Source organism: Podarcis muralis, chromosome 1, assembly GCF_964188315.1.
Source record: "Podarcis muralis chromosome 1, rPodMur119.hap1.1, whole genome shotgun sequence".
Lineage (NCBI taxonomy): Eukaryota > Metazoa > Chordata > Lepidosauria > Squamata > Lacertidae > Podarcis > Podarcis muralis.
This window is the reverse complement of record NC_135655.1, coordinates 70,991,286-71,007,796: the sequence shown is the minus strand read 5'-3', so window position 1 is coordinate 71,007,796 and position 16,511 is coordinate 70,991,286. Positions and strand designations below refer to the sequence as shown.

Here is a 16,511-nt window from a genome sequence, read left to right as displayed (position 1 = left end):
TTAAATATTTGTCTGGTCTTCTAAAGATATTTGCCTTTGCTGTTTGCTTTGGATTTAATTTGTGGGCTTAAGTGCAAAAGAGAAAATGATACAGTAAGAATGGGAGCCATGGGAGAGAGGCAAAAGAGCAGCACTTCTAGAGTTCACTTTAAAAATGATATTTTTTATAAAGAGGAAGTGATGCTTCATTATATATAGTAGCTGCAGAACACTGTAAGTTATAAAAGCTGTGATGTAAAAGGGAATGTTATCAGCAGATGGACAGATAGTAATGAGAGCTGATGACCAATGCCCAGAGGTGACTGAGATGGAGAAGTGACATGTAGCAAGGGCTGGGGTGTTTTTCATAAAATCATACAATCTTAGAGTGGGAAGGGACCCCAAGGGTTATCTAGTCCAACCCCTGCAATGCAGGGATCTCAGCTAAAGCATCCATGACAGATGGCCATCCAACCTCTGTTTAAAGACCTCCAAGGAAGGAGAGTCCACCACCTCTCATAGGAGTCTGTTCCACTGCTGAACAGCTCTTACTGTCAGGAAGTTTTTCCGAATGTTTAGTTGGAATCTCGTTTCTTGCAACTTGAAGCCATTGGTTCAGGTCCTACCCTCCAAAGCAGGAGAAAACAAGCATGCTCCCCCCTCCATGTGACAGCCCTTAAGATATTTAAAGATAGCTATCATATCTCCTCTCAGTCTCCTCTTTTCCAGGCTAAACATACCCAGCTCCTTCAAGCACTCCTTCCAGGCCCTTGATCATCTTGGTTGTCAACATCCTTCTTAAATTGTGGTGCCCAGAACTGGACACAGTATTCCAAGTGTGGACTGACCAAGGCAGAATAGAGTGGTACTATTACTTCCCTTGATCTGGACACTATATATCTGTTGATGCAGCCTAGAGTAGCATTAGCTTTCTTTGCTGCTGCTTCACACTGTTGACTTCACACTGTTGAAGCTTGTGGTCCGCTAACACCCCTAGATCCTTTTCACATGTACTGCCAGTAAGCCTAGTGTCTCCCATCCTATATTTGTGGTGGTGCTGGTGGTGGAGGAGGAGGAGAATAATATGGAGAAGGAGGAGGAGAATATATTTTTAAAAAGGCATCCCGTTTGAAATCCAAACAGGACAGGGGACATTTTTCTTCCCAAAAAAGGATGAGCATGTTTTTCTAGGGATGGGTGGCAACCCTACATAGGTGCCTTACTTGAACAACAGTAATATATTGAGTACAGGAATAATAATAATAATAATAATAATAATAATAATAATAATAATAATAATAATTTTTGTGTACATGGAATACATGGGACAAGAGTAATGTGCAAAATATGTCTCCCATATTCTGATACATTAAACTGAATTAAGGAGTATTTGGATGTGGTAGTAACCAATTTTCCCCATTTCCTTTTTTAGGGACATGTGGAGTGCCACTTACTCACATACCTACAAAATCTAAGAAAACCCCCACACCTTGGCCTTACATGGGAGTATATTTTAAAGATGCTATTCGGGTACATCTAAAGCTATTAGAAATTTTCCATTGATTTAGGGATTAGATGCATGCTTCTGTGCTATGATATTCCTTATCACAGCTAAGCATTAAGATACGGCTCTATTGAAATAGCAGGGGGTTGGCCTTCAGTTTTGTTGAGTTAGTGCCTTTACATCACTTTAAGGCTAGTTGGTGTTTGACAGTCAATTGGGGGGGGGGGTCAAGCCCTTTTTTTAGAAATATGTTCTGTATCTTTAATCTCTAGATAAATAAAATTGTACTGCTGAGGTTGCATGCTTGAATTACAGAAGTCTTACACCACGCAGCAAATATAAAGAACTGCCTAGAAACTGGAGGCTTTCTATACATTCAACTGAAGCTAGAAATACAGTCAATTATTTGGCAATACATCATAAAAGAGATGCTCATGTCTGTCAGTACTCTAACTCATCAGCACGAAAGGCTTTTTTTTATTTAAAAAAACACCCTCTTTTTATTGGAACTCTGAAACAAAACAAAGACGAAAAAAGCAAAAATGACATCAATTAGATGTCAACGTGACATCAAAAGGCATAATATATCATAAAAATAAAGTATGATCTAGTGATTCAATGCTTCACTGCCATATTGTATGTGCAGAGAAATAAAGGCGAGGCAAACAGCTACACATTTTCACCAAGACACATATAGTAAAAGCAGTTTGAGAACGCAAAGGCACAGAGAACAAGATTAGAAAATGTATTATAAGAGACAGAGACTGGTGTTTGTGGGTGTGTAGTGACACTGAGCAGATTTCATGATGGGAATGGTACATTTGGAGGAAGTTGGTGTTTTGCTCACTAGTATTTTATATGCTGGTAAAAGTTTTGAATTTCTTTCCCCCGTTTCAATAAGTGCTTATGTCCAGATGAGTTGGACTTGCCATGTTATGATCTGAAATCCCATGCCTCATCAGAAGAATAAGGAGCAAGACACCAAACACCTGTGGTTCTTTTGCTAGTTGTCACAGAATATGATGCATTTGTTTCAAGTATCTATATTCTTTGTACTCTTTTAAATTTGTGGTGCTTTTATAGTTTTTTTCTATTACTGTAATGCATGGCAAAAATTAGAGATACTCAGGAACTTTGTTTGGTCTGCATTTTCAAGCAAATCGACCTCATTTGAACTAATACGTGGATCAGAATGCAGTTATCCTTTGGTTTCCACACTACCCTGAATTTTGTGATGCAGCTTTCAACTAAAACAAGTACCAAAATGTATATTCAATATATACAATAATTCATGTTTGTGCCTTCATATGCATGTATTTTTTGAAAAATATGTGCAGAAATAACATGAAGGTTCAAATACGGTTTTTAAAATTACACGCAAAGCTTTCAGATTTATATAGAAATGGGGCAAAACAGATTTATGAATGAATCCATGCAAAAGTGATGCAAGCCACCCCTAATTTAAATGCAATACATTTTTGTATGCTCATAAGTTAGCAAGAGGAGCATGTGGTGAATAGAAAGGTGCCTTCTCTCTATAAAGATCTGTATCAATTGTTTATAACTATAACTCACTCAGTAGTTGTTTTGCTAGGGAAAAGTACATGTGGTATCAAGCTATCCCTGCAACAATCCCATGCTGGTCCTTTTAAAAATGGTTCACCTTGCTAAATAATGGAAACAAGGAGTGGAAAACTAGAAACACGGAGAGGAAAAGTATTAGGGAAAGTTTAGTTTTACATTTCCACACTCAAAGCCACTTCATTTTGAAGATAAAACATAAGCCAGATATTTTAAAAAAAATATCGCTGCTAGGACTTAAAAGCTGCTAGAAATAAATTGACACATGTCTGCAGCTAATTACAAAAAAACAAACACTGACTCTTTCCAAGCCTGTTTATATAAATTGCAAAATACCCAACAAAGCTTCTTTGTGTAAGTCCATTAAAAACAGTGAGAATCCATTTAGTCTCTAAAATAATAATCTGAGAATTCCATTCATTATTATACTTGAGGGTGCTTTATGATGGAAGGATGAGTGGGAGTTCATGTGGATGGAAGCAGAAAAAGAGCCCAGAAGGATATCGAGCACACTTTTCAGATGGTGTTCATTTTCAGTGGTGTGATAAGCATGAATCACCTAGCTGAAATTTCTCCTGTAAGACTTGGATGTGTTTTACAGTTGACATCTGCATAGCCGTACATGGGGGTGCAATGTGGAGAATATCTCATATGTTGCTTTGCATTGCTTAACTCCCAACTTTGTCTTTGCATAAGGCATTGAGAATTTGTAGTTCTGGCAGTATCTGTATAGAGAATTCAACTGCTTATATACTATCTCTTTTTTTCCTAGTCTCCCACTCTTTGATTTATTGGTATACTAGAATTCTGTTGTAGAATTTTTGTTGGTCTGATGTTCTTACAGTGGTAACTCGGGTTATGAACTTAATTCGTTCTGGAGGTCCATTCTTAACCCAAAACCATTCTTAACCTGAGATGCGCTTTTGCTAATGGGGCCTCCTGCTGCCGCTGTGCCGCTGGTGCACGATTTCCGTTCTCATCCTGGGGCAAAGTTCGTAACTCGAGGTACTACTTCCGGGTTAGCAGAGTTTGTAACCCGAAGTGTTTGTAACCTGAGGTACCACTGTATAACCATCCAGGGGGCACCTGCACACTTTCTACAATATTTATTAAACCTTTTAGTGTTCCTTAGAAAAAAATTATTCCACCTCCTTCTGTTTTGACCCCTCCCCAACTTCCTTTCATTTCCCATCACCAATGAGGCAAAGTAGCAACCATCCAGCATGCCACTGTTGCTTTTTACAGGGACAAAATCCAGTGGTGAGCCTATCGTGGTAAGGTTATGATTTGATTTGATTTGATTGGTCTGGGGAGGTGTTCAAATGACACCACACAAGTTGAAGATATGTGTGAGCAGGGTTGTAGAACTGTGGAGCTTGGGCCCACTCCTGCTATGATCAGGGACTGTGCTCATATGTGTTCACTGAATGTTAGGAGGGCTCTGCACGTATAGTGACTCCTGCCATACAACGGGGCACCCTGCCCTAGATCCCCAAAGGACACTGGCCTTAGGTAATATGAAAAGTGGTCCAATTAATGCTAACTTCTCACAATCCTGATGTGGCGTCACTAAATCTTGAACCATAGTTGGTGCAGACATGTCCAGAGTGGGGCTGATTGCTAGGGAGGACTAAATAGGAGAATGGGACATAATGATGAACTTAATTTTAAAATTTCCTTACAATATGTTTCATCTGTTAAAAAGCATATGCAAGAATATGTATCAAAAGAAATGCATGAGGATTGATTTCTGCCTGTTCAGACATTATGGTACTCCTGAGATCATAATGCCACTCACCAGCTCCTGTATCATGTACTATCACATTAGTCTCAAGATTAGGCATGGCCAAATTGTAGTGTTTACATTACAAGCTTCTGCTGCTGTTGGTTCTCTTGTGTCAAGGTGCCAGGTTGATAATAATGGAGTCTGATGTCACAGCGGCAGCAATGTGTATTTTGTTATGACTGTTGTCTTCAGAGATTTTCTGTAAACTTGTCTGTCATATATTTATAGAAAGTCTCTGTAACCAGCATTATTTGTGTGTGAGTGTGTTAGATAGCAACAATTATTCTATACAGTATCGTCCTGTCTTTTCCTTTGCTTCCTCACAAGCCCATATGCAATGTAAATAACCTATTGGGTGGGGGGAAGAAGAACCTGCCTGTGTGTGATACTCCATGCCCAAAATACTGACAACTGTCTTTATTAATACACTTTAATGGCAGACAAGGGCATGATTCACTGTCTTGTCATGTCATACCGAAAGTTGGCAGTAGTATTAACAAATTGTGGTACTGTGTCACGGTTACCTTTTGACAGCTTAATTAGTCTCATTTGAAGGTTTCCGTAGATTTTCAGAGCAATGTGCAAAAGACAGAGCTAAGTTAGTAAGGAAAAGGTGGAATTCACTGTAGCTTCAATAACCTTTTTGACCCATGTTTATAAAATAAATTCTTTTCTGTATGCTTCACAAGTGTATACATTACACACAGGATCTTGTAATAAGAGAGAACTTGTTGCAAATGCTGTGACCTTCAGTAAACTGCAGAAAGATGATTCTTCTAATCAAAGGCAAAAGCCATGATCTTCTCTGTTGTAACTGACTGTTGACACAAGAAAGGCCAGAGAGATTGACATCAATCTCTATAGAAACCATTAACTGAAGCTGAATAAATCTTCCGCATTGAATCCATATGCATGCTTGCTTTTATTATTCTTGACCTATTGGCACACTTCTGTATTTTGCGGGCTTTGTTTTAAAGGGCTGTTTAAAGCACAGATGTTATTATGTGATTTCATCAGTGAAATAAATAGTTTTGGTTGTCTAAATAAAGAAATTGGTAATCTTCTCTCTCTTTTTGCCTCTACCAAGCATTATTTGCTTAGGAGTGGCTTGGTTTGGCTCCAGATTAGCACACAATGAAGACTGTTACTTTAGCTGGATGTAACAAAACCAAGGAGTTTTTGTTCATGTTTTCCAAATGATGTGCAAGTAATGTGTCATTTGACTCTAACTGGGCTTTCACTGGTTTGTGGTCTCTTTCTACTATTTAGAGCATTAGCAATTACTGAGACAGTTGAATTTCCCTCCCTTCTGCATGTTTTTTAGATTCCCCACTGATTCCTGAAACTTGCACCAGTCATAACCACAAAACAATTGCCAGCCCTGTAGAAAGAGTAGGCACTGTTAATCTATAGCTACAATGTGTCAAACACCATTTCCTTAATTTGGCCCTACAGAAATCTTATTACTTGTTCCGAAGTATAAGGAAACAAAAATGCTTTTCATTTCATTCTGAACGGTACATTTTCCAGTTTGAGTGACTAAAACTGGCGAGGATGCCTATTTTTGGAAAGAGGAATAAAGATACTTTGGAGAAAGTAGTGCACTGTGTGCTGACATTCCAGATGTCCAAACTATAGTAGTACCAGACCAAGTCTGCCCCCCCCCCGCCCGTGTGTGTGTGTGTGTGTGTGGAGCCTTTCATGCCAATGATGATCTCATGAGGTCCAGCCTAGAGAAATAAAGACATTGTTGAAGAACTGTGCTTGAGAATGGGCTCCTTCCTTTCATATTTCTATTCAGTGACCCCCAGTGTTCTGCTCTTTCCTGTCTCGGACAAAATTAGCTCTTTTATAATTAACAATTGTTTAGCTTTTTGGCTTGTCTTTTAGACTTTATTCTTAGAGCTTCTTTTCACCCATCTCCTTATTGTATCCTCTCAAACAGAAAAACTTGTGATATTTTCTCGTTGGCATTCCTGTCCTTCCCTTGCTGGCTTTTTTAATGTGGACTGTGGGAGATTTTACACTTGATTTGTTGAATCTGAACTCTGCTGTAAACTCTCACCACACAGAAGAACCTATCTTTATAAATGACAGAATGGACCTGGCCTGAATGGTGCTTTGTTTACTGTTTTCCTAAAAGGGGCCCCTCTATATTTCATCTGTCAAAGTTGCTTTTCTTTCTTTCAACAATGCTTGATTGTTTTCACAAAAATTCAGGTTCCATAGACAGGAGAATTCTGTATTATATTTTCCTGCCAAATTCCGATCTCTGTTTTCCTTCCCCTGTGCTCACAAAGGGCTCATAACTTACTGTCAACTGTGAGGCAAACCACAAAGCTCCACTGTTGCTCAGCAAATAGGCTCTATTGGATGATGGCTTGACTGGCTGTAAAGTTTGCTTAACTGTAGCAGCAGTGGCAGAAGGCATGTGGGGTACTCTGTGTCTCCCAACAGGCCCCCAATTCCTTTATGTCTTCCACTTGCTTTTATGTCTTTATCAACTTTAATCGCTGAAGAGACTTGTCAGTCCTTTGTGCCACGAACTGGATGCTGCTGCTGCTGCTGCTGCTGCGCTCCTTATGGATAGCTGGGGTACCCTGAGAGTTGGATGAGGTTAATTCAAAGTGATTTCCTGACACTTGACAGTGGTTCTTTGTGATCTGGGAAGGTGTCTGAGGTGTTGTCAGAGGTGTTATGCCATCAAGTTCTGAAGTGCTGGCTGAGGTGGTAGGAGACAGCAAGACAGAGAAGTGGAAGAACAACCATCCTGTGTGAGTGTTATATGTGTGTGTCTATTATTAGTGGCTGTTATTTTGTCCATCGCTCTCTGAGTGCTGCTTAAACTGACTCAGGAATGTCAACTCAACTTAAACATTTTAGAAATGACAATAACCTTTCTTTTTATGTTCTATTTTGTTTTGGGAAGACATTGTATTTAGAGTCCTTCCTTTAATTTTGGAGTTTTGTGGCAACTCTCCCTAAAGCATTCAATTTTTAACTCTTTAGAGCACTTGCAAATATTTTACTGGGAAAACTATTGTATTAAATGAATCACAACAAAAAGTGAAAAGAAAGTAATTTATTTTTGAAATATTAAGGAATTAAGCTTATTTGAGCTTCATTAAAAGGCAAAAATATCACAATTTTCTTTTTGTGATATTTTGCCTTTTAATGAAGTGTGTTCTGTTACTTGATAGTAAGTATGGCAACATAAATTTTTCAGTTAGTACATTTTGAATATTTACCAGCAAGCTCTTAATATTATTTACATAAAGACTCAGAGAAGACTGTTCTGCAGCCTGGAATTTCATACTGAACAGATTAAACGAAATGAAATATAAAGTATCATTCCCCCCCCCCCAATGGAGTTAAAAGAGTTATTTCAAAACTGAAATCTTATATTTTGCTGTTAGGCTTCCTGTTATATACTATCTTGATAGCTTATTGTAATCAATAAAAAAATCCTTGCAGTTGTCAATGTAAATGCTATTATCACTTTTGATTTTTAGTCAGTGCAATTTATTTTTACAAGCAACCCTTCATTCATAGGTTTGTTTTGTAAACATACATTTCATATGCTATGCTGCACTCCTGTCATCAGCTACCTGGGAGTAAGCCCATTGAATTTAGTTGGACTTGCTTCTGAGTAGGTATGGTTAGGATTGCAGCCTTACTTGAGCTAAGGGTAGCAGCTATGTTTAACTGATGTTGGTCATTATCTGCATGGGCAGTCAGGCACATTTTGCAGGAATTTGCTGCTTCAGTGCCAACAAATATTCTTCAGCATCACCTTCTGTTTTTGGTGTGATTGAACTTGTGGTGGAATGAAGCAATTTGATAATGATTAAAAGGAAGAGGTATGTGGAATTTATAAAGTTTGCTTCCTTAAAGAAAAGTATCAAAATGGAAATATATTGTTCAGTTACAGAGGCTATAGTCCTATGCACACTGGGAGTCAGCCGTACTGAACTAAATTAGACTTATTTCTGAGTAGACATGCTTCAGATCACACTGATACTGTGTCTTAACTTGTAAATTATAGTTTTACAAGTGTGGTCTTTTCCCCCTGGAGCAGTTGCTAGAACAGGGGCTGAAGCCATATAAGAAATAGGCTAGGGGTGCTATTTCACAGGCGAAAAATTGGTAATTGGCTATTTTTATATGCTCATTCATTAAAGAGATGTTGATTTAAATATTATCAATGAATGAGGAAAGATCAAAACCCACAAAGAAACTCCAATAAACCGCCAACCTAAGAAGCCTGCTCAACTCTATTGCTCATCCTGATTGCAATTGTTTCCCTTCTCTAAAACAAGGAAGATAAGTGGCCAGTAATAGTTGCATTGAAAATTTTTATTCCTGTATGTCTGGAAATTACTTTAAGACCAGTACAGAAAATAACAAAAATTAATAGGAATAAAAAACTATATTGATTTGACTTCTACGTCAGACTTGGCCCTTTGTTGGGGTAAACGCATAATGATACATATGTTGAATGCAAAAGCTGAATCTATAAGAATCCTACCTGCTGACGCACTCTCTTCTACCCAAATCTTGCTACAAGTCAATACTTTTGGTGATCCTACCAGTATGAGCAGAAGCTTTGGTGATTACCCTGCCCCCATTGTACAAGTTTAATATCTAGAAAGGAGCAATAGGGAAATATAGGATTCCACCAGTAGAATACAGAAGTTGTAATATACATACAGATTGGAGGGTTAATATGGGAGAAAAATATATGGCATAATATAATATAATATAATATAATATAATATAATATAATATAATATAAATGTAATGTAAAACTTTAGAGGGTTGTGCAGGTGGCTTATGTTCACGTTGATTTCTAATCAAGCCAATTATATATAAATTTGCAATTCAAGCCCTACCAGAAAGCCAGCTGAAATGCCTTAGAAAGCAGAATAAGTTCCACTCCACTGGGGTAGCAGGAGATCCATCTGGGGGTGACACACTGGGTAGGAAGTATTAGCTGTGTAGATGTCCCAGAGAAAGCCAGGCTTGTGGGAGCAGGTGTGGCTCTGCCAGTTGCAAAGCCCCCTCAATTCCCAACATGTCCATGGAATTGAGAGTACCCCAGGGCTGGCATAGTCAATTGCCTTTCATTGCAGTCAGTGTGAGGGATAAAGCTGTCTCCCCCCCACCCCCATTTCCTGCTTTGACCATAGTGAAACATTAGTTCAGTGGATCTGGTAGCTGCTTTGCCTACAAGACAGGATTTCTCTGCCAAATGGCTAACTAAAATAACCCAGCTCTCATCACTGATTGCTAAATATGTTTGATATAGCTTTTGGAAAATGTCCCAAGCTCAGGCTGGGTAACTGGAGAGCACCCACCAGGAAGACTTCTCTGTGTGTCTCCCTTATCCACATTGGACATTCACAGGGCACTGTCAGAAATTTCCCCTGATATTTATTTATTATTTTATTTATGTCTCTGATGGATTCTAGAGACACTCCAAATATCAGTAATGGACCAAAGTGTGCCTTTTGAGCCATTTGTTCATTTATAAAATTTATATTTTGTCCTTCAGTGGTTGATCAGAATATATAGGGTAGTTTCCAAAGAGTAAAAAAAAAGAACAACAAATATTACAAAAGAAATAAAATAGGGCAATCAGAATAAAAAAGTGTTTTTTAAGACAAGAAGAATTATAATGCCTTACTTGCCTCCCACAACAAGTTGTAGACCTCTTTCTCTGTCTCTCTGTCTCTGTCTCTCTCCATCCCTCTGAACGGAGGAGTTGTCATTTTAGAAAAATTAAGTAGGTGCTTAATAGTGTGCTAAATCAAGTATAGCAGGATGATGTGGGAGCCATAGAGCCTGCTTTCTAATTCTAAAAATAGGGGGCATGTGACCACTTCAAATTTACCAGTTGATTAGATTTGGCATGCTCAGAGGGGAGGAAATTTTGCCATATGGTTGTCCCAAGTGAGAATATGCCTATTGCTCTGACTACTTGAGTTCATAACTATGTAATATAACTAACCTACGTTTAATTCTGCCTACTGTGGCCCAACACTGTTTCTAGGGTTTCAGGATTTGTATGCAATGTTGTATGAAGGGAAGGTAGCAGTTCACACAATGGATCTTTCCCTCCCCCCCATGCCCCTCCCCCCATAAAAAACTTATCGAAAGGACTGGGGAACCTACCAAACATTTTAGGATATGTTTTAGTGGGCTGCAGTAGTGAAAAGAGTCCTCTATCTGATTTGGAGTGATTTCCCCTCCCTCTTGTAACACACTCCATGTGTTCAGAATGGCCCTTGATCCTATGGAGAGGCTTTTAATGGGTACTGGGGGAAACAGGTGGGAGGGGAAAATCCATTGTGTGACCTCGGCTTTCACTCATGCAACATTGGATGCAACCCACAGATTTTAAGTTACTTGGTTCTGTAAATCAGCAAAGTTTCATAGTATCCGCAGTTATCCTTCAGTAGACTCTTTCTCTTATGCTGCCTCAAGTCACTGGTTTTCAAACTTTCTGACGTCAGGGAACGCTTTTCATATTGACTTTGGTGTCTCTCTACTGATGGAAGGAACTTTTGATCCAGCAGGGCCTTCTATGAGGAGAACAGGGACTGAGATGACCTACAGTGATTTCCCCTCTCCTCCCCACAGAATTCTCCCACATTATTCTGAAGGCTCCACTAGCCCTTCTGAAGCAGATGTGGGAGGACTTCAGAGAGAGGGAGCTGATGAAGATCACATCAATTCCTGTTCTGCAAATGGAAGGTTCTGAAGAGCCTTCTGTCAGCTGACAGATACCAACTGGATACAGCCCATGGTTGCTCCATTAATCATTGCACCGAGTCATGTGGTCATGATGATTTGGGTAGCAAAATTTCAAAAGGAGGCAGTAAAGCCCAATGCTTTTTCACTGCAGACATCTCTTGCAAATGGATAGATGGCTCATAAACCATAAGAATTTGACTGCCAAAGTAATCAACATACAATGAATATTATATGTTGTTTACTTTCCTATAATAAATTATTCGTGGTAAACACAAGTGGAAAAACTATTACAACAGAGAGTCCTAAGTGAAAAATTGACAACACTGGGGAAACTACAGTTCTTTCCTTTCAAATACAGATCATATGTTGAATCCTAAAGACATAGGAAAAATCAGGTCAGAGATGAAAACCACAATAGAGAACAATTTTATTTTCAGCTCTTATGTACCACATCAGGCACAATGAGGAAACATTTCAATTGTGTTCTGTTGTATAAGGAAGAACCAACTTTAAAATACTAACATGCAGAGCTTGTTAATTTGAATTAACAGAAAATTGGATTAACAAGTGTTAAGCTTGTATTTTGAACAGTCCTGTCTTCAAAAGTGTTACTGGTGAAAATTATTTTAAAGCTACATTCTCTGTGCTCTTGTGAAATATCTTGCTTTTAATGTAATGAATGAGTTTTTATACATGATGTTTGTTGCATGAATGTGCATTAAAATAGAAGTAGACAGTCGGACAGATTTTCACACATCTCTCCTTCAGGAGTAGGATATGGACAAGGCAGTTCTTCCTGGCAGTGTGCCATGTTGAAATGATTCTTATGTTTCTAGCTTGTTCAGTCCTATACACTTGTCTGGTTTGCACAACATGGTAAGACAAATTATGGCTTACTGGGACCATGCAAACATGTGGGCTCCCAGACAGGAGCTCACACCCACTTAGCTGCACTCCCTGTTCAGTAAGAGAGCCAGCTCTCTCTTCTTCCTGCCCATTTTGTAGACTGAGTCAGTCCAGAGACCAAGAGGTGCGGTTATTATTTATTTTAATTCTTTAACATATATGTTGTTGTTTAGTCGTTTAGTCGTGTCCGATTCTTCGTGACCCCATGGACCAGAGCACGCCAGGCACTCCTGTCTTCCACTGCCTCTCGTAGTTTAGTCAAACTCATGCTGGTAGCTTCAAGAACACAGTCCAACCATCTCGTCCTCTGTCATCCCCTTCTCCTTGTGCCCTCCATCTTTCCCAACATCAGGGTCTTTTCCAGGGAGTCTTCTCTTCTCATGAGGTGGCCAAAGTATTGGAGCCTCAGCTTCAGGATCTGTCCTTCCAGTGAGCACTCAGGGCTGATTTCCTTAAGAATGGATAGGTTTGATCTTCTTGCAATCCATGGGACTCTCAAGAGTCTCCTCCAACACCATAATTCAAAAGCATCAATTCTTCGGCGACCAGCCTTCTTTATGGTTCAGCTCTCACTTCCATACATCACTACTGGTGTGTGTGTGTGTGTATATATATATATGCAGGTTTTGGTGTCCTCGGGTATCTTCCCGTGTAAAAGTTGGGGTGTCTAGGCGACGTTTCGACGAGGTCTCACTCGTCATCTTCAGGCTGGTGCTTTCGGCTTCTTGTTACTGGAACAGAGCAGGATCTCAGTGTTTGAGTTCCTATAAATACTGTTGAGGAGGTGTGGCCTCCAATGTTCTGGGCAGAGAGGAAGTTCCCAGGCTAGTGTGCCTTTTCTTCTTTTGTTCCTTAATTGCTTGAGGGATATCTTGAGTGATTTCTTGAGTGATATCCTGAGTACCACTTAGGTGGGTCATTAGGTGTGGATTAGTTGCTAAAGCCTTTGTGTCTTGACCTCTTGAACTTTGTGAAGAGTTTTTCTGAGAAGATGGGTGTACTACATTTAGTTGTGCTCTGGCTTGGCTTCGTGTATAGGGGCGAGCTGTGGTTTTGTGGCCTGTGCCAGCCAGATCTGTGTAGGGATTGCAGGGGGGTGCAGCATCCGGAGGTGCCACCATGGTTTGGCTACTGGATGGTGTCTGTAATTTATCTGTGGAGAGGGTCTGGGTTTGGGTCTGGTGTGGTTGATTGGTGATGGCGTTCTGTGTGCCTCTGGATCTGGTGTCAGTTTTTGTGGGGAGGGCTAATTTCCAGATGTCTGGCAAGCGGGATGTGTCGTCACGCTTGTTCATGTTGTGAGGGTGTTTCTCTATCTCGATGGCTTCCATGATTATTCTCTTGTGGTGATGTTCCATGTTAGAGAGCAATTTGGAATCTGCAAAATTAATTTCGTGTCCTGTTTCTTTCATGTGTTGGAAGAGAGAGGAAGTTTTTTCTTCTTTTTTGACGGCATTCTTGTGTTCTGCGATACGTGCATTTATTCGTCTGTTTGTTTGTCCAATGTACGTGGCTGGGCAGACTTTGCAGGGTATTTCATAGACCCCTTGGTTTTCCAACTGGATTTTATCCTTGGGGTTTCTGAGGATATTGGCTATTTTTTGGTTGGCGCAAAAGGCTGTTTTGATATTGTGTTTATGGAGGATTTTGCTAATTTTATCTGTAGTGCCCTTGATACACCCCAACTTTTACACGGGAAGATACCCGAGGACACCAAAACCTGCATTCCTGTACCCGTGAAAATCTACGAAAGCATATATATATATATATATATATATATATATATATATATATGCGCGCGCGCGCACACACACACACACACTATTTTTATTGCCTCCCCCATGTGAAAAATTCAAATTTAAAACCAGCAAATACAGTCTACAAAAACACAGTTACAAATAAAGAACAATAGGTGAAATTCATAAATGATCAAATAGCAACAGTAATGGTCAAAACCTCCATAAAAGCTTGCTGAGATAGGGGAGTTTTTATCAGGTGTCAAAAGCTCAGCCGAGTCAGCATCAGAAGGGAGGGTGTTCTGTAGACAGGGCACCATTGCAAAGTAAGCTCTCTCCCAGGTTGTTGCATAAGATAAGAATGTCCCTTAAATGCAGGACAACCAGGGGGGCTGCACCTTTGGATCTTAGTACATGAGTAGGTTTCTATGTGAGGAGATGGTTCTTCAGATTTCTAGGTCCCAAGTTATTTGGGGTTTTATAAAGTCCCACCCACATCATTATTTCATTCCTCACAGGAATCCATGTGCTTTCAATGCATGGTGCAGATGCAGCATTCATCACTAGCACCTTAAATTTGGCTTGGTAGCCAAATTGCTAGCCAGCACAGTTCTCTCAGGATTGTATACTTTGCCACATCCAAGCAAGTCCTGACACAGAGTGGCTGTAGCTATGTGCTTCACCACATAGGTGAAAGCATCCATTTGGCCTTAGCACCAATTGATATCTGCAACTATTCAGAAATTTAAAATATGGTGACAGTATTGGAGCAATGTCGGAATTGGCAGCTCACTCTATTTCTAGTCTGTGTCATTTTCACTTCTCTCCAATCACAGTTCCTCATGAATCAGAGGTTGTTGGGTTGTTTGTGGTTTTTTTTTAAAGAATCTGTGGGAAAACTTGCATATAAACACACAATTAAATATATATTTTATATACCTATTTTCTCTCTATATGCATTTCTAAGCGTATGTTCTCCCAGAATGTGCATTCATGAACATATTTTGATAAAATTTTGAGCCCCAAACTGCAGCTGAATATTCAGGAGTTCCAAAAGCTAGTACAGTGGTGCCTCGCAAGACGAAAAGAATCCGTTCCGTGATTCTCTTCGTCTAGCGGTTTTTTCCGTCTTGCGAAGCAAACCTCTTAGCTGATTAGCGCTATTAGCGGTTTAGCGGCTATTAAAGGCTTAGCTGCTAAAAGGCTATTAGCGGCTTAGCGGCTTAGAAAAAGGGGGGGGAGCGGGAAAAAAATCGCAAGACTAGCAAGACGTTTCGTCTTGCGAAGCAAGCCCATAGGGAAATTCGTCTTGTGAAGCAACTCAAAAACGGAAAACCCTTTTGTCTAGCGGGTTTTCCGTCTTGCGAGGCATTCGTCTTGCGGGGCACCACTGTAGATTATTAAGTTTGGATTCACATAGTAATCAGAATTTGCAAAAATCAAATTTCCTAAGTATTGCTAGGCCACAGCAGCAATTTCTGGTAGAAGCTGGTCCATTTGGGCAAATAGGGCATTGCCCCACCAACCTCCATCTGTTCCCATCCATCCCTCACCTGTCTGCCTTCTTACAACCAAGTAGTGTTGCCCCTGTACAACTGATCAGGGATGGATGAAAAAACTAGAGGATGGAGAAAAAACTAGAACTAGTTCACTCTGCCCAGCATTGGGCAGGACCTCATCTACTGTCTGTCTCCTTGCCTTCTGCCTTACAAGTCCCAATGGGCACCAGCCACCGCTGATCATTTCCATGTACTAATGTTCTGTTTAGTGGGAGATTAATTGTCAGGTTGTGTGTGTTGTTTATAACTGTGGAAAACGGGGGGGGGGGTATTTTTATATCAGCTTTAATGCTACTTGTGCTATTTACTTATTGCCTCTATTTGCATGTCTTGAGGGCAGTTAGAAACATGCCATCTGTTTGTTGTTCTGAGAAGTATGTCATTTATTAATGGAAGTGAGATTGTGAGGAAACCCTCAAATTTCCTCTTCAACTAAGCAGTGCACATTTTACCTGTGGAAGTTCCTTGTTGTCTTTTCTACTAAAAGAGATGCTGTTTAATATACTTCATGTTTTATACAGGATGTTAGTTTCTACTCAAGAAAGTTTTATATTTTATTCTTAACAGTAATTACATTTCACTAGTGAATCTGGTGCAGGGTCTGTAAAAGTCTTCAGTCTCTCTAGGGAAGAATGGTCCTGGATGTCTGTAAGATATCATGTTGTGTGGTTCAGTAAATGTGAGGCACAGAGCTATTTTTATTA

At 39.7% G+C, this 16,511-nt stretch overlaps 1 protein-coding gene across 16 annotated transcripts in view; it reads left to right on the top strand.

The window, feature by feature from the left end:
* The window catches only part of SOX6 (SRY-box transcription factor 6), a 459,717-nt gene that overhangs the window by 175,114 nt on the left and 268,092 nt on the right, over positions 1 to 16,511 (top strand). For 2 of the 16 annotated variants that reach the window (XM_077930866.1, XM_077930846.1), the window contains exon 1: positions 7,268 to 7,624. The exons of 11 other annotated variants lie outside the window; for them this stretch is intronic. In XM_077930866.1, the coding sequence (XP_077786992.1) occupies positions 7,548 to 7,624 (77 nt within the window). In that variant the 5' untranslated portion in view covers positions 7,268 to 7,547. Of the gene's footprint in view, positions 1 to 7,165; positions 7,625 to 16,511 lie in introns of those variants that run through there. 3 more of the 16 variants (XM_077930894.1, XM_077930870.1, XM_077930857.1) reach the window with 3 other exon arrangements.